This window comes from Aplysia californica, unplaced genomic scaffold, assembly GCF_000002075.1.
Source record: "Aplysia californica isolate F4 #8 unplaced genomic scaffold, AplCal3.0 scaffold00903, whole genome shotgun sequence".
In the NCBI taxonomy this organism is placed as follows: Eukaryota; Metazoa; Mollusca; class Gastropoda; order Aplysiida; family Aplysiidae; genus Aplysia; species Aplysia californica.
This window is the reverse complement of record NW_004798173.1, coordinates 11,707-34,935: the sequence shown is the minus strand read 5'-3', so window position 1 is coordinate 34,935 and position 23,229 is coordinate 11,707. Positions and strand designations below refer to the sequence as shown.

The window sequence follows — 23,229 nt, the reverse complement described above, 5'->3', positions numbered from 1 at the left end:
TATATGACAATGTATATACATATATATATATAAGCTCTGCCATAAATGAAACATGTGAGTACATTTTGCTCAGTCAAGGCAGGTGGAAAGTGTTGATATATGATATCCTTATGAAAAAGGCTTAATTAACACCTATGACACATATTGCAATAAATGAAAATTCTATTCTATAATTTACGCACACATAGCAATTCCAATGGTCATATAATCGTCTCGGGACTCCAGCGTTGAGACTTTATGAAGGAGATCGAATCCACAGATTGAAGGTCCAATAATTATGTGTCGGTCAACTTTGGAGTGACCAGTTTCAGTCCAGTTCTTCTTGAAAAGCATCAGCAAAACAAATAATGACAGACACCATACACTTGACAATAGTTAATTAAAGTGTGCAACCCGCCAGAATAAAATGAAAAGATGATATAAATTATAGATCTATGTATCTAACTCTTTCTTCGTTGAGCAAATCTTTTCTTATCATCTGCACTCAGTTTTACATTGATGTGAACCCAACGTACATTGGAAAATGTGTCAGGCTATAAAGGAAGAGGAAGGCCACGCAGAAGGTGGATCGAGGGTGTCAAGGAAACCCTAAGAAAACGTAACATCACATCTGAAAGAGCTGAGCTGGCCTACCATAGAAAACTGCATCTCCCTTCGACGCTTAACGACAACAGAGGATGAAAAAGTAAAAAGTAAAGTAAAGTAAGTGAACCCAAAGTACATTGGAAAATGTTGGGGATGGGGGGAGGGGACGGGGAGATATTTTATGCTTCATGAGTATATATATCAACCCAACACCTAAAAAATCTAAGCAGAATTTAAACAAGCTGTTTTCTTTCAAAGATTTTCCTTCTTTCACGTTTCGAAAACTCTAGATTAGTAAAGGCTGGTGTGTGTAATGTAGGCCTATAGAGCGTCTTCATTTTTAAGCACATATATTATATTTGAAAGAGTTCGTTTTGTCGTTGTCTCAGGCTCCGTAAAAACCCCAGAGGGTAATGCAAACCTCTAAAAGTGGACAGACACGCTTCCAGGTACCTGGCATTTTCAAGACGTCTGCTTAGTCACGTGACCCATTGTGCTCCGAACATTGGCTCATTGGGTGAACACTGAACTATCCATCTCTCCCCTTTTTTTTGCTAGAGTTTCAACAGAGCTTCGTAATATGCCTAATGGTTCAAATCAAAATGGTCCTGGCCTGGAACAGCAGGTAATTTTCGTTTCTCTGAAACATTTGTGTCTGAATTAATACATGTATCCCACGACAGTTTGCTGAAATTCCCCAAACGGGTTCTGCTTTTGAGGTTGTGTACAAATTCAACATGGCCGACGATCATTCATCGTGGTCGTGATCGAAGACTAATTGCGGCTCACAAAGAAACGTGTGCTTTCCTACGATTAGCCTACTCTAATACGTTTAGCTTAGAGTTCTGAATTTTTTGTGTGGTTTGCAGTTTCTCAAATGAATCTCTATAATCATTACCCAAGCTCCCGTGCTTGCCATTCATATTCTATTTTAGGTCTGGTCTAGACTAGAGAATCATGCCAAGCTTGGCGAGTCGAATGGGAGTGTGAGAGAGAACTGACAGTCGATCTACCCTACACGACCATTATAGTCTGGCTCCATTATTATAGTCTAGAATCTAGATCTAGTGATAGTGCTGAAAACTGATAAATAGGGGCATCAATTATCAGTTATTTGCTCAATGAGGAACAGTGCTAGATCTAGATACTGTCCTTTGTCGTGCAGGCTTCCAGAGTAAAATCACCGGTTCGGTCAAAATTAGGACGAAAACAGGCACGTCGACTTAAAAGCTTTATATCTCCTATCTGCCTTGCCCTAGAGACAAACTGAAACCAGCTACAGGAAGCCCTGTGATTGGATGACCCTAGGATTGTACTGTTTCAGCTTGTTGGCATATTTGAGGCCCTTGGCCTTACTGGGCTGGGTGCGAAAGTGACACCAGATTTATTTACGTCTTCAGTCACATTTTTTTGGTTTTCTCATGGATTCGGGCAGTATTTTGACATTTGGTCATTTTCAATTATTATCACATTTGTTTCTTTGCAAGCTTAATAACATGATTTTTAATGCTTGTTTTCAACACTTGGACACAATCATGATAGTTTGTCTAAAAAAGTGGTTTTCACAATTTGTAGCTATTTTAATGAGTATGTATCTGACCCACTCTACTACGTGGTATCTGACTCTACTACACTGGCATCTGGCTCACTCAACTACACTGGTATCTGACTCTGCTACACTGGTATCTGACTGAATTACACACTGGTATCTGACTCTGCTACACTGGCACTGGTATCTGACTGAATTACACACTGGTATCTGACTCTACTACACTGGTGTCTGACTGGGCTAATATGCTGTATCTGACTCTACTATTATGCACAAATTCTTGATTCTTTATTATTAGGGACTATATTATCTTATGTGCCCGAAGGATGAGAAACTACTGACTACTTTATGTTACAATCGGGCACACACGCACACACACACCCTCCCTTTGTTGGGTAAAAACGGCGAGACTGAACTGCAAATTCTCTTTCACCCTTGATATGGCTTCATATAATAGGGAGTGTATACAGACCCGGTAACCAGGAACAAAGTCACAAAGTATACAGACCTGGTAGGCGAACTCTTTTGTGATTTCGGAAAGTTTCAGCACCCTCTTGGCTCAGGGTAGACCTAGATCTAGGTTCTTCTAGATCTATGGCCTAGGTCTTGATCTAGACAGACAGACATAAATCATTGATCTAGTTTCGAGGTTAGGGTAAATTTTACTTTCACTCCCGCACACAGATGCACTGTTTCAGGGGTCAAACTGCTGTACTGTTTGCTGCAGATCACACATAAAGCCACTAAAACTGTCGCAAATCAATTTAGAATTATTTTCAAGACAATTTCAAATCTAAATGTAAAATATCAAATTATGGGTAAAAACAGGGGGGCATGCCCCCCTGTAACCCCCCAGATTTTCTTTTACCCCAGTGGGGCAGGCCCCCCTGGAACCCCCAATTGGTCCAAAGCATGTCTATCTTGGTTAAGTTAAAAACAATCAAATATTTCAAAAACTTAATTTGCGACGGAAATGAAGTTGATATTCGTGTTCAGCGCATCAATATTTAGTGGAAAATAGACAACTGGTAGCTGAGTGTGAGACGGGAGGGAAAGTAAAAAAATACCGAGGTTAGCCTAGAGAATCTAGATCTAGATCTATTTGGAGTTGGAGAAATCACAATTTGAAGAAAAGAACAATGTCATAATTTCAATCGAGCAGTCTCTCTCTCTCTCTCTCTCTCTCTCTCTCTCTCTCTCTCTCTCTCTCTCTCCTCTGTCTCTGTGTATCGCTCGCATTCTCTTTTCCTTTGTTTGTCTCAGTCTGTCTTTCTTCTCCCCACCTATTTCCCACTCTTATCTTTCTCTCGTTCCCTCCTGTAAACTGGGGCATGTCATATGCATTTTGCTAGCATTTCCCTATTCTCTCTCTCTCTCTCTCTCACACACACACACATACACACTCACACTACCGGGTCTGGGCGCTGAAACTTTCCGACATAACAAAAGAGTTCCCCTACCGGGTCTGTATACTTTGTGATTTTGTTCCCGGTTACCGGGTCTGTATAGTACACTTCGATGTAAATAACTCTTCTGCTTTCAGAGTTTACCAAAACGTAGAATCTCTAGGCCACAGGCTCCTTCATCCACAACCAATGTTAACTCTTCCGGGGGAAGAGCTTCACGCTGTTTTACTCAGTTGATGAAGAAAAAGCTGTCTTAAGGACTATTTTTAGCAAAATGTCGCCGTAACTGTTGTTTCAACGAAAGTAAGGGAGGTTACTTTAGGTTTGTGTGCCACTCTTTTGGGGCTAGATTTAAAAACAAAGTTTTAAACAATTTTTTTGTACTCCAGTGCCCGAAAACTTTTTAAAAATCTGCTGCCCGACCCGGTACGATTACTCTAACATTGGGTTAACTTTTCAGGCAAACTTCCAGTTGTGCACATTTTTTACTTTGATTTGCTGGACTTTGGGGTACATTTTGTTACTAAATCTAGATTCCACTTAAGAATGTGGGTTCCGTATGTTTAGACTTGGCATCATCCACACTGAGTAGGCCTACCGGATATAGTCATGGATACAGTGGGTGTCCTCTACGCAGAGCGGTGGGGGCGGGGCTAAAGTACAGTCAGAACGCTAAGCCGCCCCCGGCGGCTCGAGAACCGATCTTCAATTTTAGCTTAGATTCTATTTCAATCCACCCATGTTAAAATAAAGGTCATAATATAATGTTGACTTCAGGGTCAAGTGTTTCCACAGAAAATCGGAAGTTTTGATTCAGTTTTGAAACCCGATTTCGAAGTTTAGGTGACTTTATTTTATTGCGATGCTCAAATTATAGCCCAGATGCCAGTCTTACTGCTTTTACTCAACAAAATATATCTTTATTTTGCACACTAAAGAAATGTACGACTGTTTTTTAGAATATTGATACAATTGGGCTCAAATTGCCATTGCTCTGTTATTTAGAAATCAATATTTTTCAGTGCTAGAATTGTCAAATTACTTTTTCTCCCAAAAATCACTATTTTTTGTGAAATTAAACAAAAAGTACCACTCAGGACATGTGTATGTTTACTCCAAATACAAATCTGAATAATTCCATATACGATATTAGTGGTTTTTTCTGTTTGTGAATGCATCTTGTCAATTTTTCAAGATTATTAAAAAAAAAAATTTTTTTCAGTATTGGATGCCATGATCCAAATGTGCAAATTTTATGGAATGTATAAAAAATAACTGCAAATTTTTCAACATTTTCCAGTTCTATATTCATTTATGGTTATTTTGATGTTTCAATTGACAAGGTGCAAACTTATTTTTTTGAGTTTCACAGTTTTTATTTTCAAATTTTATCCGCATCCAAGAAAAATTGTGTTGCATAATCGCCTCTTACAGGAACCAAAGTTGAAAAATACACAAATAAACATTACAGATATATTCTACAAACCATACTGAAAATTTTGGTGCATAATATGTTAATATTTATTTGAATTTGTGGCCCCAAAGACTTTTGAACTGCACACTAGTCATCATTTCATTTCGCCTTCCCGAAAAAAAATTGGTCCACAAGCCGAAAATAATACGTAGCGAATAAGTTAAATATTCAGTATCAGTGTTTTGTCAGTAGGCCTAGATCTAGCCAAGGCTACAAAATGAGCAGTAAAATTTCACATGTTTTTAACAAGCAAGGGGAGGTTCATGATTGCATGCCCCCTGAATTTGACCAGAATTTGATGTTTTGCAATCAGGTTTTATAGGCTATCTCTCCATATCGGCACACGAATCAAGAAGTAATCGTCGGTGGGGTAAAAATTAGTATCCCCAAACAGGACCCATATTCTTAACCATCTGTGTGCGCATCACGACCGGTCGTGATGACTCATACCTCCCTTCCGCGCGCATTGCAACCACCGGTCAACATTTTTCAGTAATATCCACTCAGAAGTGTGTTCTGTAAAGGGCATGAAAGGTGAGCCAAAAAACAAAGTTCAATAAAAAAAAATTCCCATACCTGCAGAAAAATGCCAGTTTCTTGACTTTCATTATTTTGACGAGTGCCTTATTTCACCACGTTGCCTCACGTTTGCTGCAGATCGCACATGAGCCACTAAAACTCGCAAATCAATTATTTTCAAGAAAATTTCAAATCTAACCGCAAAACATCAAATTTTAAGTTAAAGCAGGGGTTTTTTTTCTTATTCCCCTGAACTCCCCCCTCCTCCCATTGGTCCAAAGTGTAGAAATTACTACACAGTTAAATAATTAGGCTTAATGTGCATTATAAACCATCAAGTATGTTTTAAAGTTAAAGCTATTTGCTACGGAAATGAAGTCGATATTTGTGTTCAGCGCATCAATATGTTGTAGAAAATGGACACACAGCAGCTTAAGATGAAATGGAAGAGAAGGTAAAAGAATACCCTCTTTGGATGAAAGAGTTAAAATTTAAAATATTTGACTTATTTTTTAAATTTTATTTATTTATTTATTTATTTCAGTTTGCTGGTATGGACATAAATGGCCCTGGTCGCAATCAAAATTTTGACCAAGGGAACTTTGGTAAGTTTCATCCTTTCCATTGTTGATATTATCTTTATTAATCTTTTTCTCGTCTTGGTGAGAGAAGTTAAATGGATAATACACAGTATTTTTTTAAATTTTGGGTTACATATTATTTTGTTTGTTGATGCTGAGACTACTGGTTGAAATGTTTCAATGTAAATATTTTCCTCTAAGATAGATGGCTTTCACCTTTTCTTTTTCCTCAAGGGTGTGGATGCTAAATGAATAGAAAGTTCTTGACCCCATGTCCGAGCCGGTGAGGCTGGAAACCCTATTCGCAGACTATTGATTTAGAACTGGTAGCTACTCTTACGTGTTATTGGCAGTACTCTGCGCTGGTGGGTAGTATGAAATAGGCTCCTTTGAAATAAAGGGTTTTTTGGGTTTTTTACTGGGCTTTTTTTGACAGGAGTCAGATAACCTTGTGGAGGTTGTCGGCTACCAGTAGAACTGATAGTGTAACAGCAGGTAGATCTTATGATAATGATTGTTTCTGAAAAGTTTTTTGAACAAAACTTTTGTTGAACTATCAGGTGGTGGTCGCTATGTCCCTCCACACCTTAGGGGTGGGGGCATGCCCAATTTGAGCCAGCCCCCTCCAGGCCATCCCAATGCCAACTTACCACAAGAAAACTGGAGCAACTCTGGAGGCAGAGGCCCAATGCCCAGAGACGGAGGTCGCTGGTCAGGTGAGACTTGTTTACCTGCATAGGTCTTACGTTTTTTTCCCCCCAACTGTTGTTTTGACGACCTGGCTAGTGGCAGGGAGGGGGCTAGGGGTACTCCCAGTGTAAATTCTTTGAGCTAGCTATGGGTGAATATGTGTATGTGAGGTTCGCATTTTATGGAAGTTTCTTGGGGTTTGGGGGGGGGGGGGGGTTGGGTGTGTGCTGTAAGAACAAGGTTGGTCAACCAAGAAATTCACCTGAAGTCGGCAGGGTGCTAAACATTAAATGCTTGTTTCAGCTTCTTTTTTTTTTTTTCCTGACCTTTCCTGTCTTTACTTTTATTTACACTTCAAGTGATTTATCCGGTTTAGGGGTTTAAAAAGAAATATTTTTTCAAATTTAACTTTTTCCGGTCGTATTGGCAAGAGTCCGCACACCTTGTGGACGTATGGCCAATATATTGGCAATGATGGGGTGCCTCAGTTTTGTTTTGTTTCATATGATGTGTATTTTATGAGTACTTATTATTGTTATTAGAAAACTTGGAAAGGATGTAGGAAACAAATCCATCTAATTTCTCTTTGTCAAAGCATTAGTTTGATGAGTAGAATATAACTCAAACAAAAATTGGAATATTTTGAAATAAAAAGCTGTGTATTCAGAAATGTGTGGATCATGCTCTTGGCCTGTATCTGATTAGATAGCTATGCTGATTTGCTTTCACGTTTGGTGAGTGTACATTTTGGGTATAAATTTATTTTTCTCATCACCTCATTCCACCCATTCTAATCCTTCTTATGCCTGGTTATGTTCAAAATTAATCTTTGGTTTCATATTCATCATTCAATTTCCTTCAACTGGATATCGCATATTACCTTTTGAGCAATGACTATGCTTATATGAAGTTATTATTTTGTACATCACCTTCATAGTCAAATTGAGCCAAAAATTAATATCTAGACCACCACCCCACCCCAAAAAAAACAACTACCGGTGGCGGCTACGGAGGACGGAGACCGCAGCGGGGGCTATGGTGGTGACCAAGGAGGCAGCAGTGGTTCATAGACGTGGTTCTCTTCTTCTACTTCCATTATGTCACGCTGTTGCGCCCACATGGGCATGTAGTGTTTTGAGAGTTTCTCTGAAGGGCAAACTCTTTTCTCTAACAGGTAACGGCAGAGGTGGCAGCTACGGAGACCGCAGCGGGGGCTATGGTGGTGACCGAGGAGGCAGCGGTGGCGGGTACAACGACCGCGGCTCCTACAACAGCGACAGAGGCGGTAGCTACAACGACCGTGGCGGTTACGGCGGCAGAGGAGGCTATGGTGGAGGACGTGGGGGGTATGTGCAAGGCTTTGACTCTTTCAAACTGGTGGATCATTGATAGTTTTAATTTTTCATCCTATTTGTTTCTGTTGTTTTACCATTTGTGTTACAATGTGAGCTTTGGATTCTATTTTGTTGCATTGTTCCTTTGTTAATAGTACAAATTTTTTCATGTTTAGTACTTGACCATGTTTTGAATTGAGTGAAATCAATTACTTGAAGTAGGTTGTAAGTACAAATACTTTCCAGTCATTTGTAATTTGATTTTTGACTGCACAAATTGTTCTAATATTTTGAAAACTACAAAGTCAGAGTGCTTCTGTAATCTAAGAAGATGCTGTGCCACCCCACACTGAGCAGTGCTTCCAATTTGTTGACGTTTGGCTGTACTTTGCCAATTTATAAAACTTGAGGAAAATCCACCACGTCCTGCTCCATGTCGGCCTGGCCTTTTTTTTATGTGGTTTTCTGTGATTATTTTTTAAGATCAGCGCATGCGAGATCTCTTTTGAAATGGTTACAGACCTTCTTTCTACCCCTAACTTTGGACAATTTTGGTTTCTTGTGTAGTCTGGCATTGTGAAAAATGCTATTCCATTGACAAGGGAAGCGTGTTGATCAGCCTGCTGAATGGGAACTGGAGGCTGATCTAAGGAAGCAATTTAGGCATTCTAAGGAGATTCCCACTTCTGTAACATTGTGTTGTTGTTGTTATCGATCCAGCCAAAATTCTAACAAGACTTCAAATTCCAGTGGCGGTGGAAACAATTTGATTGAAAAGATCAAGTTCATTTGTTCAAATGTGAATTCTCGGTGATGAGTTAAAATAATTTATTAGTACTCGAAAGAAGTTACCAAAGCGGGTTTTAAGTTTAAAAATTGCTATGCTTATCTTTTTTTTGGCGGAGAGGTGTTAATGATTATGGAAGGGGGCGGGGGTATACAGCACCTATTCCTGGTGAAATTTTCCTTCTTTTAAAAAAAAACTTGCTATTGGAAGCACTGACAAAGACATATGTGTGCCATTGCATACTGCACTAACATGTATACAATACTAAAGATCACTTTTTGTTGTTTTTTGAGCAGCTATGACAGAGACGGCCGCGGCGGGTACGATAATCGAGGTGGTTACGATAGGCGTGGTGGAGGAAACCCGGGTGGCTATGGGCGTGGTGGGGGAGGATACCAGTATAATGACAGGTTGTTACTTTTGTACCTTTTTTTTTTGTAAACACACTCCCTTTTTTCTCTATACTCTTTGCATTTAGTAGTATATTTGTAGAAATAAATGGCTATATACTTATCTGGGACTCAATGAGGTGAAGACTAGTTGTGATGAGGTCTATGAATATATTGTCTTAGTGGGTTATTCTTTTAGTAAACCTCAGAACTTTTAGTGAGGCTTCTGGTTGTCTCGCTGTTCACTTGTGGGGGGTTTTTTTGGAGGGGGGTTGCCCATCCTTTCTGCTTGAATAGCTTAAAGTTTTGCTGACCTGTCTTCTTCTCAGACGTGGCAAGTGGAGCTACATCTTTGATTGACATTTGTTTCAGGCATCATCATTTACTTTCACTATTGTTAACCATTTGTAATTGGAACAATCTTGAAATAAATGCAAAGTCTGCTTAGTTAAACACGTTTTAGATGCTGACACAAGCATTGCAGAACCTCTGTGAAGCAGAATGGCAAGGGGTAGGGAAGAATTCTGTCTCAAGCTGGAGAGTAAAGGGAGATTTGGGGGGGGGGGGGGGGGGGGGTGCCCATTTTTTAAAATATTTATAGCATGGAGTTGCAATACTATTGTATTTCTTTTCCTTGATAGTAAGTGGTCAAGCCCTCCTCCCTGAGTTGTTTTTTTTTTCCCAGGGGGTAGGGGAGTCACTACGTGGGTGGTGGTGTCTCTCAGCTTCAACGGTGTCTGGGCACAGTGTATGATGAGATCACTTATTGTTTTGAGTCACGGTGAAGGGACACATGTTTCAGAACTTACGATTTTTTTATCCCTCCAAGTCTCATTTGCTGAGTATATAGGCCTCAAACGCGTTGCGTTGGTGCTTTGACCGTAACCATAATTGCACCAGTCTCTTTTTCTCCTCTTTTTATAATTTTTTTAGATCTGTTGGTTTCAGTGCAACAGAATTCTGCATGTTTGGGGCAGGAAAAACGCCGACATTAAAATAGAATTTTAAAAGAAATTCTGATTCAATTGAAACAGAAGTAGAAAGAAGGAGTGCAACCAGCATTGGATGTCTGGTCCAGACTCTTGAGCTGTGCGTTGGGAATAAAGGATAGAGAGAGGGGGTCTGTGTATGTGGTTCTAGGTCCAGACTAACACCTTTAACTTTGTTTGACACAATCATGTGAAGAACTAAATCCAAACCTAAGGATTTGACTTTATGGTCAAGGGTAGATCTCGCTTTCACCAGAAGAAAAGTTGTTTTTAAAAAACGTGCACGGAAAAATGTCCCTATCCTAAGAATGACTGTCTGAAAAAAGGTAGTATGCTATATATTGTAGTTAACATTTCAGAAATGTACACTTTCGGTAAGGAAAATGGTTGCCTTCGCATTCTTCATGGGTCCGAATTTCTTTAGTCTAGCCGGTTTCAAAATAAATTTAAAAAATAGATATCAAAAGTGCATGCTTTCAACTATCAAAAAGACTTTTTCAGTTGATGAGGTCTGCAAAAAGCACATTTTTGTTTGTTTATTTATTATTTTTTTAAGCTTTCAGAAACTATATTCACAAGACTACAGATTTGATCTCACAGTATATATGCAGGTCCCATAATGGAATCGCATTTTAATTCCCTTACACCACAGTTTTTGAAGTAGAGATGCTTAGAGGGTTAAAGCTTATTGCTTGTGCTTTGTTGTTGATGCTTTTTGGTTCGAATTGATTTCATTTTATGTGTAATGCCAGGCTGACTTGGTTTAGGATGATTTTTGAAAAGTAACAAGCACATCTCTAGATAATTTGGAAGTGATGTATTGTATTTTGTGTATCTGTTGGTCTCAGTAGCACACTTTGTACCTGAGTGGGTGGTTGGCGGGTGCTCTGATGTGGTTTGTTTCTTTTTTCCTATCAAACATTTCGTCTTTATCTCCCCTCCTTCTTTTTTGTGTTTTGTCACTCTCTTGTAACACCTCTAATCATCGGCACTTATATAACCCTATTGTATTGCAAGTGCTGTAAAACACTTACTAAAACTCAAAACTTTATGTACCTGAAGCATAGTTTGTTTAAACTACAGGGTTCTTGGTATTGTCAAATTGTCATGATTTCCTTGTATTACAGAAATTGATGAGGCAGTATATTACAATTACAGTATGTCTTTACTGATCGATGTAGTTTAATATTTCTTGTTTCTCTTTTTAAAAACCCATAAAATTGTAGTCGTGGCAATGACCGCTGGAACCGACAAGGAAGTGCCCCACCCCCACCAGGAGGAGGCCGCTGGGATGGTCTTCTCGAGGACAGAGACCGCGAGCGACGCATGGGCGGCCAGGGATACAACCGCTGGGACAACCGCATGGACGGTGGCGGGGAAGACAACTCCAGACAGGAGGACTGGTCCATTCCCCTGCCTCGTAATGAGAGACTGGAACAGTGAGTCTTGTGGTCATGTCTGCGTCTGCTTCTTGGGCTTACCAGAGAAGTTCTGGGTTGCCCTCTTTCCATAACTTTGTAATGAGTGAAATGGCTGGTTATGGAAAAGTAAATTGTATCCCCTTAGTGTGTCATAATGCCTAACTAACATATAGAGAGAATAATGGGAGTGTTAGAAATTTTTTTTAATGTTCTATGTGTCTTTCCTTGCTCTCCTTCCCATCTGCATAATGTTCCTAGGAAGTTACAGAATTTTAGTCCTACCAGTAATCAGAAATAAATAGTGACAAGGATAGAGCAAAAGTAAGAAAGAACTATCAAGCTATTAAATGTATTGGGTGGAGTCTCAAAAACTTTTTTATCCTACAGAGACGAGCCTTGAACAGTGAAAGTTAAGCTGTAGGTTTTCACTGTTATACAAGAGCCCACACCCCATATTATAGTGATGAGCTTTGCCGTTTGTGTCAGGGGTACAAGTTTGCCGGCCGTGTGGCCGGAAATTCCGACAAGAGAAAGGCAGCCAGCGACGGCCGTCCTTGACTGGACTAGCGTCGATATCGTAAAGCACGTGTTTCTTTCATTAACCTGACAACTGTCTCTAAAAAGTCTGTATTTTTTCAACTCCGCCTCTCGAGTTCGAGCATAAATCAGCAGTAGGGGGGGTGATTCGATTATCTTGTTCAGGCAAGGCTCCTTGAGATGCTATGAGTTTGAAAAGTTTTCAGGCAAAATGGTTGTGACCAACTTAACTTTGACCCGTGGTTTGTGTTTTTGTCCTTCAGTGAACTGTTTGGTGGCGGTAATACAGGCATCAATTTTGACAAGTACGAGGACATCCCTGTGGAAGCCAGTGGGGACAGTGCTCCAGCAAACATTGAAAACGTAAGTTGTTCCCTCTCCTTCACTTTAATATTGTAAGTGGGTGTTTGGCGGGTGCTCTTGTTTGGTTTGCTTCTTCTTTCCTATCAAACATCTATCGTCCTTATCTCCCCTATTTTTTTATGTTTGTTACTCTCTTGTAACACCCCTAATCTTCTGGCGCTTCTATGACCTTATGCAGTTTCGAGCGCCGTAAAACTTCTACTAAAACTAAACTAAATATTGTAAGGGTATTTGTCTCGACAACCCTACTGATGGGTGGTTGGTGTGTGTTCTGGTGTGGTTTGCTCCTTCTTTCTGATCAAGCATTTATCGTCCTTATCGCCCCTCCTTCTACTTTGTGTTTGTTACTGTCTTGCAACACCTCTAATTTCAGCACTTATATGACCTTATTGTGCTGCAAAGTGCGGAAAAGTTTGTACTCAAACAATAAGACAACCCTACTGATGCTTATGGGTCCGCTGGTTGATGTGCTGTATTTGGACTTACTGTGGTACAGATGCAAATGTCTTCATTGCTTTCATTTTGTTCATAACAGCAGTGCTGAAGATCATTTTTACACAGGAAAACAAAACCTAGAATTCTCATTTAAGATACCCTTGTCGCAATGCATGTCAGAACTCTGTAATTTCTGGAAAATTGGCACCACCATTTAAAATTTATAAATTAATTTTCTTTTTTCACTCTGCAGATCCTGTTTGAGCAAGTTTTCTGCTAGCCCCTTGAATTGAAGGGAATGAAAAATAGGGAAAATATTTTAGCCTCTAATTTGCTTAGTCACTCTTGTTTGTGCAAGGTTTGACTTTGGCCTAATTTTTTATTTGATTTTTATGTACTATAGAAGGTATTAAAACTGTTATGAAAGTTGTTCACTGTCCTAATATTGCTTTCTTTTTGTGCTGTATAGTTTGAAGATTGCAGTCTGGGAGAGATTGTACGCAACAACATTGCTCTCAGCAAATATGCAAAACCAACTCCAGTCCAGAAATTTGCAATTCCCATCATCCTGGGTCAGCGAGATCTGATGGCTTGTGCTCAGACAGGTATGTCATTGTTGCGTGAATAGGTCTGGTGTTTTATTTTAGTTTTTTTTTAAAGTTAAATTTGCGGGTGCTCTGGTGTGGTCTGCTTCTTCTTTCCTATCAAACATCTATCGTCCTTATCTCCCCTTCTTCTTTTTTATGTTTGTTACTCTCTTGTAACACCTCTAATCTTCTGGCGCTCATATGACCTTGCAGTTGCAAGCGCCGTAAAATCTTTACTAAAACAAACAAACAATAAGTTATATTAATAAAATATTGTAAAATAAGGTAAAAATTTTAAAGGTAATGAGTATTGCTGACGGTGGGGGTGGGGTTGTGTGTATATTTTTGGTACTGAAAAGGTTGTATCTTTTTAATTTTTTAATTTATTATTGTTGTTAGGGGCTGCCAGGACCTAGAAGTTAGGGTGTTCAGCTCTCATTCAAAGGTCTCGGGGGGTTCGAATCCAGGTAGCGACCGAAAAATTTCCTTCTCTAGAATGGTCTCCTCTCGCCTCCTTTCGTGCTCTCTGGCAATGTTCTGTCATCTGCTTTCGTCTCCACTTTCTGCCCCTGCCCCCTCTTCTGGGCTCCCGACTCTTTCAGCCACACCCCTGATCTTCTGGTAGGAAAAATCTCGGAGGTCCCATGTGCAAGGTGTGCATGTTAAAGTAAAACACTTGCGCGCCCCCCGCCCCCCAAATGTTGTCCTGTTTATGGTTGTCATCTTGCTCTCTCCATGCTCTAAATGGTGGTTGTCACGTTTATGTGCTTCTTTTTACCCATACTAACGAAGTTTATAAACTGGCTATACAAATATACAAAAGATGTGTGTGGTTGTTTTGGGTGGGTCTTCTTGTGATTTCTAAAATTTATCTTGGGTTATTACAGGTTCCGGCAAAACTGCTGCTTTCCTGGTACCAATCCTGAACCAGATTTATACAATGGGACCTGGTGATGCTTCTAACCAGCCCGGAGGTCGCCAATACGGACGCAGGAAGATGTTCCCCTTGGCTCTGGTGCTGGCTCCGACTCGTGAGTTGGCATCACAGATCTACGACGAGGCGAGGAAGGTGAGACAAGCTTTGTTTTGTAGACTTCATCAATTTTACTTCCTGTCGGGGCCGTTGCAAAATTTGTTATGTTGGGCTTTTTTTCTTTTCTTTTTTTTTCCCCCTTCCTCCCAGTTATATCATTGTAACCTTTTGTTTCTTGCTCTTTCCTGTCTCTTTTTTCAGAGGGTCTATTTGAATTCTTTGTAAATACACCTCTTTCTTTCATCCTCTCCTCCCCCATGAATATTTGGGTGACAAAGTACGCTTCCGGGAGGCTGCAGTCTTTTGTGTTCATCATCATGAAGGTTTGTCTGTCTGTTTCTAATCCATTTGCCTTTCCATTTGTTGCCTCACTTTCATTGTGAAGGAAAGCAACAAGTGGTGCTGAAAGTAAGGTTAGTTAATTTTGTACCGACTTGCTGTCTATTGTTATGTCTTCGTGGGTGGTTTGCAGGTGCTCTGATGTGGTTTGCTCCTTCTTTCCTTTTTAAAAAATCTATCGTCTCTATCTCCCCTCCTTCTTTTTTGTGTTTGTTACTCTCTTGTAACACCTCTAATCTCGGCACTTGTTTGACCTTATTGTGGTGCAAGTGCCGTAATACACTTACTAAAGCAAGAATGTTATGCTTCCAGTTTGCCTATCGGTCTCGTGTGCGGCCCTGCGTGGTTTACGGAGGCGCTGACATTGGAGCCCAGATGCGTGATCTGGACAAGGGCTGTCACCTGCTGGTGGCCACGCCCGGACGTCTGGTGGACATGATGGAGCGGGGCAAGGTCGGCTTGGACCTTTGCAAGTGAGTACTGCATGTTGTGCTGTTCTGAAAGGGATAGAATCATTATTGGCATAGTGGAATTTCGCTTGTCTACAAAATGTAAATGTGTTCTCGACAGGTTGGAGGGGGCCACTGGTAGGTCCTACTTCCTTACATTCCCCCTGTTGTTCTGTCCGTTTGTCTGACTTTTTCCCAGCACTAAATATTGTGTTGATGTGCTTCTCTTTACTCAAACAAACAAAAGGAAGGACACTGGCTACAGTGCATGCTCCGCTTACTTTGTTGTTTGGCTAGCCCAAGGGCGTGAGCGTTGTTTTTTTAACTTGCGTACAAGTTTGTGGATCTTCATGAGAACCTTTGAAATTTTCAAACATAGAGGAAATTGACAATTGTTGGATATTTGTTCTGCAGATTCTTGGTCTTGGATGAGGCTGACAGAATGTTGGACATGGGTTTTGAACCTCAAATCAGGCGTATCGTAGAGAAAGACAACATGCCTCCCTGTGGAAAACGCCAGACCAATATGTTCTCAGCCACCTTCCCCAAAGAAATTCAGGTTTGTTTGAATTTGAATACTACTCATTGTAGATCAAATGGGGTTTGGGGGAGGGGGGGGGGGTGTTGACAAGAATGATTAAGGTGTTTGTGTTTGATATACTTGTGTCACATTCATTTGATGATGGTTTTCCCCACTCTTTCGCTACATGGATGTTTTCAACCCCCCCAAAAATGAAATGATCATCTTTTCTATTTGAAGTGAGGTGTTGGTAGGTACCACTTGTGTAACTTACTTATTCACTCTCTGTGTCATGTTTCTGTCATCTAATTTTTTACTTGAAGGAATTGCTATTGTTGTGTCGATGTGCTTCTCTCTACGACTCCTAAGGATCAAACAAGAACTATAAACTAGTGTGTTTGGTATTTCTCAGGTGCTTGCCAGAGACTTCTTGGACAACTACATCTTCCTGGCGGTGGGCCGCGTGGGCAGCACCAGTGAAAACATCACCCAGAAGGTGGTCTGGGTGGAGGAGCAGGAGAAGAGGTCCTTCCTGCTGGACTTGCTCAGCGCTGCCGGAGGTGGGTGAAAGAAACCGTACTTGTGTAGCAGCCGTGCTGTAGTGTGCGTGTTGCTGTGACCTTTTTTTTAAAGCTGTTTAGTAACTTTAGTTTGTCGGCTTTTCGTGGAAATAGTGCTAGAAATAAAGGTTGCAAACACGGATCATTACGTCTGGAAATTTACAGTTAGGTATATTATTATTCAGTTAGGCTTATTTGCACTAGAAGCTGGTAGAAAGCACTGGTAATGTTTCTCAATAGACAATTATCTGTGAGGTACGTTTGTTATCTTTGATTAGCTCAAAATTATATTTTGTTAGTCTTTCATGTACATTGGGGTGTAGTTTTTGTTGTGATGATGTATTTGATTAGTATTAGTGCTGTGATCCCTGTCAGTTCATGTAGTTGTAGTCTGACAGCTAGGCAGAATTATATTTTGTCTTCAAATGGTTTATCTTGGGCCACTGAGCAGCTTAGGATAGGAAATGTCAGGGAACAAGTGGTAATGTGCCCACTATGCCTTTTCTGACCTTGTCAGTGCTAAGAATTTTGTATTCAGGAGCTGGGCTTTCGATACGGAACAATAGAAAGGCCTCCAATATTTGTTGGGGTTTTTAAAAAAAAATGTTAATGTGTTGTGGAGTTGAGATTTGAGTTAGGATTGTTCTTGTTTCTTATTGGCATTGTATTTTTGCTTGCTATTATGTGGCGTCTGGACTCGAAAACATAATACATAGTGTTGTGTTCCATATGACATTTTGCAGTTGCGAGCGCAGTAAAACTCGTACTAAACTAATAATAATAATAGTTGTGTTCTAACTGGGCTTGGCCACGTTATGTGTGACCTGCTGTTTGGAGGCATCAGCCAACATACATGTCGCGACCTCAGTGCTTTCTTGTCCTGTATCCTTTTTTAATAACGGGTGTAAACATTTTATAACAAAGAGTGAGCTTCAGAAGAAGTCACATTTTCAATGTTGAAAAAAATGGAGACAGGACAAGACAGCACTGAGGTCGCGATGCAGACCCTGCCATGACTGTGTTAACCTCCAACCTAGTTCTTCCTCCTTGTCACACACAGGTGGTGGTGCTGGTGCCCCTAGTAAGAATTTCTTTTTTTTCCTTCAAACTCCTTTACGTTGCTTTTATATATTTAAAAAAATTTTTTTTTTTTTTTTTTTTTGGGCATAAATTTTTGCTTTTGTTTATTTATTTTTTGGCATTCTTTTGCTCCTCGGGCATTTGTGTTGCGTGGCTTGGAGCATTTTATTACCTGTTGGGGGTTTTCGTTGCAGTTTCTCGAAAAGGCACTTTGCTGGGGATGTCAATGTAGTTTTTATGGATGGGTTTTGTTTTTCACCAATTTGGTGCGGGGTGGGGGGACATAGTGAAGTGACTGTGCTTATTACTTTTTACTCACGCTTTTAGGAATTTCTATATTGTCCCTTACAAGAAAAGTTATATGTTTGGCGTTAGTTTTATAGTTTGATGAGGAGAGCTGGTAAAGAGCTTTGGTGTATTTGTGCACTTGCTGGTGATGGATCATAAACTTAATTTTTTGTTTGTTTGCTTGTTGAACAAAGCCATTGTAAATCCATTGGTAGTGATTACCATTGTAATGTATTTGCCTACAGTAGAGGTTTTTCTAGTCAAGTTAACTCTTGTCTTCATGTTTTTATTTGTTTGTTTTTGTTTGTTGTTGTTTTGTTGTTGTTTTTTTTGCTCGTTTAAAAAAAAATAATTTTAATACATATGACTTGTTTATACTTATAATTATTTTATTTCATCACGGTTTTTTTTTTACTTGGTTTATTTCTCCTATTATGTCCTATTGACCTTGGTTTGGCGCACTTTTGCTCGGTTGATGTCTTGCTGGGCTATGGTGCAGATGATATGGTTTCGAAACCCCGATGTAGTTGGGCTGTTTAGAGAGTCTTTCAGGCTCTTTGTCTATTTGGCTTGGTCCTGGCTGAGATGAATGTTACATGGTCGCTTTTAAGGACAAGTGGGCTAAACCAGATTTCTGGGGTTTTCCAGAAATCTTGACCTACACCAAAAGTGGGCATTGCTCCCTACGTATAGAGGTTTGGTTTCATTGGTGTGTATATTTGTTTGGTTATTTAGAAAACTCTCCCTATCTTTTCAAGAAACTGAACAAGGGTCCAAAGACTAACTTCGAATTTCTCAAACAGCATTTTTCGGGATAGCCCCCTTGTGTTTAAACTCGACCAAATATAGAGGTCCCGCCTTACATGACCATGTAGCATTGTAAAGGGCATATATCATTGGTTACACTAGTGTTCAATGGATTGTGTTGCATAAAATGGAAGTCTTGTGTCATAGTGTTCAGTGTCCCTGGACTTACTTATAAGCGTACCAAATTATGGTTATCTTTTGGATATAGCGTTATTGCCCATGACTCTTCCCACATTCTGGATAGTGTGTGATTGGCGGGTGCTCTGGTGTGGGTTGCTCCTTCTTTTCTTTTAAACATGTATTTCCCTCATTTCTCCTTCTTTTTTGTGTATGTTAATCTCTTGTAACACATCTAGTCTTCGCCACTTAAATGATCTTATTGTGTTGCACTTGCAACTTGCGCTGTGCTCCATTTATCGTATGCTTTACTTCATCATTGAACATTGTGGTCGCTGAAACACTTACTAAAACGGAAGCATTTGCCTTGTCTGTTCTCAGGTCCGGAGTCTCTGACCCTGGTGTTTGTGGAGACGAAGAAGGGCGCTGACGCTCTAGAGGACTTCCTCCTGAGGGAGAACTACCCAGCTACCAGTATCCACGGTGACCGCTCACAGCGAGAGCGAGAGGATGCTTTGCGCCTCTTCAAGTTTGGGGAACGGCCAGTGCTGGTGGCCACTGCGGTAGGTGGTTTGGGTTTTTGGGGGGGGTGTCTGTTGACTTTGTATAAAAACTGCCTGCTTGGAAGCTTTCTGGGAATGTCGGTCTTATTACTTACTGCCTTTGGCCCGTTGAGGAGCTGAGGCCTACCAACACAAACAAGCTCCAATTTCAGGCTTATTTGATCTGATGCATTCAGTTTGTTAGCAGTGACAATGAAAAATTAAATTTTTATCCAAATGTATTACAAATGGGCTTAAATGAAAATACAGTAAATTCTAAGAACTATGGTTTTTAAATTCCTCTGATTGGTTGCCGAGTTTAATTTATTTTCGTCCACAAGTTTTCCCGTAACTATACTTAAAAGAGTCAATTCTGATTCGGAGCGCCCCAAATATTACCCCTCGCGCGGAGGCCGATTTCCGGCCCTAGACGCAGCAGGCGATTACTAAGTTTGTACTTTTTCTGTGTTTCTTTTATTAGATTTAACAGGTTGTGGGTTCTTGGGCTTTACTCCATTTATCAAATGCTTCACTTGATCATTGAACATTGTGGTCACTGAAATGGGTTGACTGAATTTGTAACAAAGGTTTTTTTCGTGATCTTTTCCTTCTATTTCATATTCAGCATTGCACAATGTGGCCCGCATTGTATTACTGATAAAGTATATCTCGGTTTCAGAGGGTTTCTTCCCAACAATATGGTTCACGAGTGTTCTGGTGTGGTTTGCTCCTTCTTTCCTGTCAAACATCTATCATCCTTATCTCCCCTCCTTCTTTTGGGGGGTTTGTTACTTTCTTGTAACACCTCTAATCTTGGGCTGGTATATGACCTTATTGTGTTGCAAGTGCCATTAAACACTTTCTAAAACAAAACCTCCTGCAATGTAACATATGTTGTGTGTATTAGCTGTAAACTACAACTGCACCCCCGGGGCGGTGCTAATGACTGAAGTGTCTTTAGGCCTTTCCCAAAGGGGGGACGGTAACTATGTTCTTATTATGCACAGTAGAATTGTAATTGTAAATGGGCTGATTCATTAATGCCATGCTCATAACTGTGCCGGAACTGCTGCTTTTTCTTACTATTGTCTTTTTTCCTCTACTTCTTTTGTTTGTTTGTCACGCTCTTGTGACACGCTATTTCTTGGGTGCCTTGATAGTTGAAGCAGACTTTGTGCTGTTGAAGCTAGAGAGGTGAGCAGAGTAAGCCCGATTCCTTATAAGGGCTTCTTTGTAGACATCCACCCCTTGGCTCATATGACCTTGTGCAGTTGCGAGCGCAGTAAAACCTCAACTAAAACTAACTAAACACTTACTAAAACAAAACTTCCTGCAATGTGACATGTGTTGTGTGTGCTTGCTGTATACTACAACTGGAAAGATGTTCCCACTGGCTTATCTATTTTGGGTTGTTTTTTTTGGTTTTACACAGGTCGCTGCCCGAGGTCTGGACATCCCCAACGTGAGGCATGTCATCAACTTTGATCTCCCCAGTGACATCGAAGAGTACGTCCACCGTATTGGTCGTACAGGACGTGTGGGCAATCTAGGTAAGTAGTTTCTCCTTCTTGGCATTGTCAGACATCGTTGTCTCTTTGTCCATTGTGCCTGCATTTCGTGGCATGGACTGATTTAGTGTAAAAGTCTGTCATTCCTCACTTTTCACAATGGTGTATGGTGGAGACTTACAGTAAGCAGTCAACTTGTTTTTCTAAACCTTCTTTATTGACTAATACAAATGATCTGTTTGTGGTTGCGTCTAGGTCTGGCCACGTCTTTCTTCAACGACAAGAACAAGAACATTGTTCGTGACCTGCTGGACTTGCTGGGAGAGGCCAACCAAGAAGTGCCCGCCTGGCTGGAGTCTATGTCCATGGACGTACGCTCTATGGGAATGGGAGGTGGTCGTCGCGGTGGCGCCAGAAGGTGAGTGGACTCGTTTTTACTTGCCACCGTGGGTGGTTGGCGGGTGCTCTGGTGTGGTTTGCTTCTTGTTTCCTATCAAACATCTATCGTCCATATCTCTCCTTCTCTTTTGTTTGTTGCTCTCTTGTAACACCTCAAGTCTTGGGGCACTTTTATGACCTTATTGTGTTGCAAGTGCCGTAAAACACTTACTAAAACTAAACTACTTGCCACCCTTTTTTGTTTCAACCTTTGTGCTGTAGTATATGCACACTGCAAAGGGAGAAACAGTTGTGGTCACAATCTCTGTATCATTGAATTTTTGTCATAAGTACAGTGTATGTCCTTAGCTTCTGTAATAAGGTCTCAAAACTGACGGCAAATGGGTACTCGGTCTTGAGTTTGAAACTCTTTTTTGACAGAGGGCTCTATGGAAGAATTCAAACTTGTTTGTTTTTTATTGGGGGGTGGTGGTTCCACTTTACAATGTGATTTCCGTAAACCTGAAAATGTGACCAATGTCCGTCAGGGTGTTCAGAAGGGTATATTATTACTTGAGTAGTAGTTTTTTCTCTGCTTTCCTGCCTTTGAAAATGTATATAATATGAAATGAAATATAGGATGTTGCTCATTGGGAGCAAGGGGAAACGGAGATATGTTGCAAAAAGAGCTACCTAGCACTGGAAAGATGAGTGTGTTGACAACATTCTGCCTTTGGGAATGTCCGTTTTGATTGAAACTTTTGTCATGTATGTGTTTGGGAAAGATTTAGAATGCTCTAAGAAAGCTTAGAAATGTAATGAGATGTAAATGTGAATTAAGGAAGCATTGATATGTGATAAAAAGATTTGAATGTGAATGAAGGAAGCATAAGAACGTATTGGTCTCTTCTTCCAGGTTCGGAGGCAGTGGTTTTGGAGGTCGAGATTACCGTCAGAACAAGCCGTTGAAGACCAGCTTCAACCAGGGAGGTGGCGGAGGCGGCGGCGGCGGTGGCTTCAACGGCCAGCAGGCCTACAACAACCACTTCACCAACTACCCCCCGCCCCAGTACAACAACTACGGGGGCAGCTACGGCAACTCGTACAGCTCTGGATCTGCTAACGACTGGTGGGGTGGAAACTGAGCCAACTAGCTTTTTGATGTGAGGGAGGGTTGAGCCGTTCCTCTAGATGGAAGTGGAGTTGTTTTTTTTTTAATTGTCTTTTTATTCTCTTGGCCCATTTCCCCCCATGTGAGCCAGTGTTTCTTGGTTTATTATTGCTACTCAGGGTGTTGTGTATGGGAGAGAGCTGTGTTTTTTAAAGGTTTTTTTTTGTTGTTTTTTTTTTCACTCAACCAGTTCTCTCTGCCACCAGAGTTTTCTTATGTTTCTCACTTATCACTTTCCCCCGTTCCCCACCACTTCCCCTAGCTCAGTTAGTTAGTTCACTCGACTACTTCCCAGGGCGGCTCACACCCTCCAGCGCAAGGCCGGCTACAGTTTTGCGGTGCCGTCAGTTCCTGCTACTGTCTATCGTTGTTAGTCTGTAGTAGATTTGATTGTTCTTTTGTACACTTGTCTGAGGGGGAGCATACGGCACGGACCAGAGGTGTTGTAATACGAAGCTTTGTTCAAACTCTGATGTTATATAAGGGCTTTGCTTACTACTACAAATTTTGTTTCCAAATAAATCACTCATACACACACTCATTTGTGTGTTGTGTGATTTTTGTAAAGAATTTTTCCCCTCCCAAATTAAGAAGAAGACATGGCTATAAACTTAGCTGAAGTATCTACCCCATTCCATAGGTCAGATATATGGAGAAGGATTCAAGTCCTTTGAAAAGAGATGCTACACAATGTGGATGAATTGAGTCCTGAGCATCATGTTCACATTTTATAATGACACCATACTGTGCTCTATACAGCTGTGATAACTAACAAAACGAGTACCAGCAGT

The 23,229-nt window shown here is 40.6% G+C and overlaps 1 protein-coding gene across 4 annotated transcripts; it reads left to right on the top strand.

Moving 5' to 3' along the window:
• Positions 1–1,064: 1,064 nt before the first annotated feature.
• Positions 1,065–22,979, top strand: LOC101849416 (ATP-dependent RNA helicase DDX3X). 4 transcript variants are annotated; one of them, XM_005110515.3, is made up of 17 exons: positions 1,065–1,210; positions 6,078–6,138; positions 6,675–6,830; positions 7,979–8,150; positions 9,222–9,335; positions 11,530–11,742; positions 12,525–12,624; positions 13,529–13,664; positions 14,534–14,715; positions 15,331–15,491; positions 15,882–16,026; positions 16,400–16,547; positions 17,608–17,628; positions 19,221–19,402; positions 20,814–20,931; positions 21,145–21,307; positions 22,184–22,979. In XM_005110515.3, the coding sequence occupies exons 1-17, from the start codon at positions 1,166–1,168 to the stop codon at positions 22,410–22,412; spliced, it is 2,346 nt and encodes a 781-aa protein (XP_005110572.1). In that variant the 5' UTR covers positions 1,065–1,165; the 3' UTR covers positions 22,413–22,979. The 4 variants fall into 4 exon arrangements, with proteins under 4 accessions (XP_005110572.1, XP_005110575.1, XP_005110574.1 ...); XM_005110518.3 differs by lacking the exon at positions 6,675–6,830; XM_005110517.3 differs by lacking the exon at positions 9,222–9,335.
• Positions 22,980–23,229: the final 250 nt, after the last annotated feature.

Bases quoted from the DNA above. Each gene is read 5' to 3' on its own strand.
- LOC101849416 (XM_005110515.3), top strand. From the start codon at position 1,166: ATGCCTAATGGTTCAAATCAAAATGGTCCTGGCCTGGAACAGCAG. The intron at 12,625-13,528 runs GTAAGTTGTTCC...TGTGCTGTATAG, and splicing joins CTCCAGCAAACATTGAAAAC to TTTGAAGATTGCAGTCTGGG. The intron at 13,665-14,533 runs GTATGTCATTGT...GGGTTATTACAG, and splicing joins GATGGCTTGTGCTCAGACAG to GTTCCGGCAAAACTGCTGCT.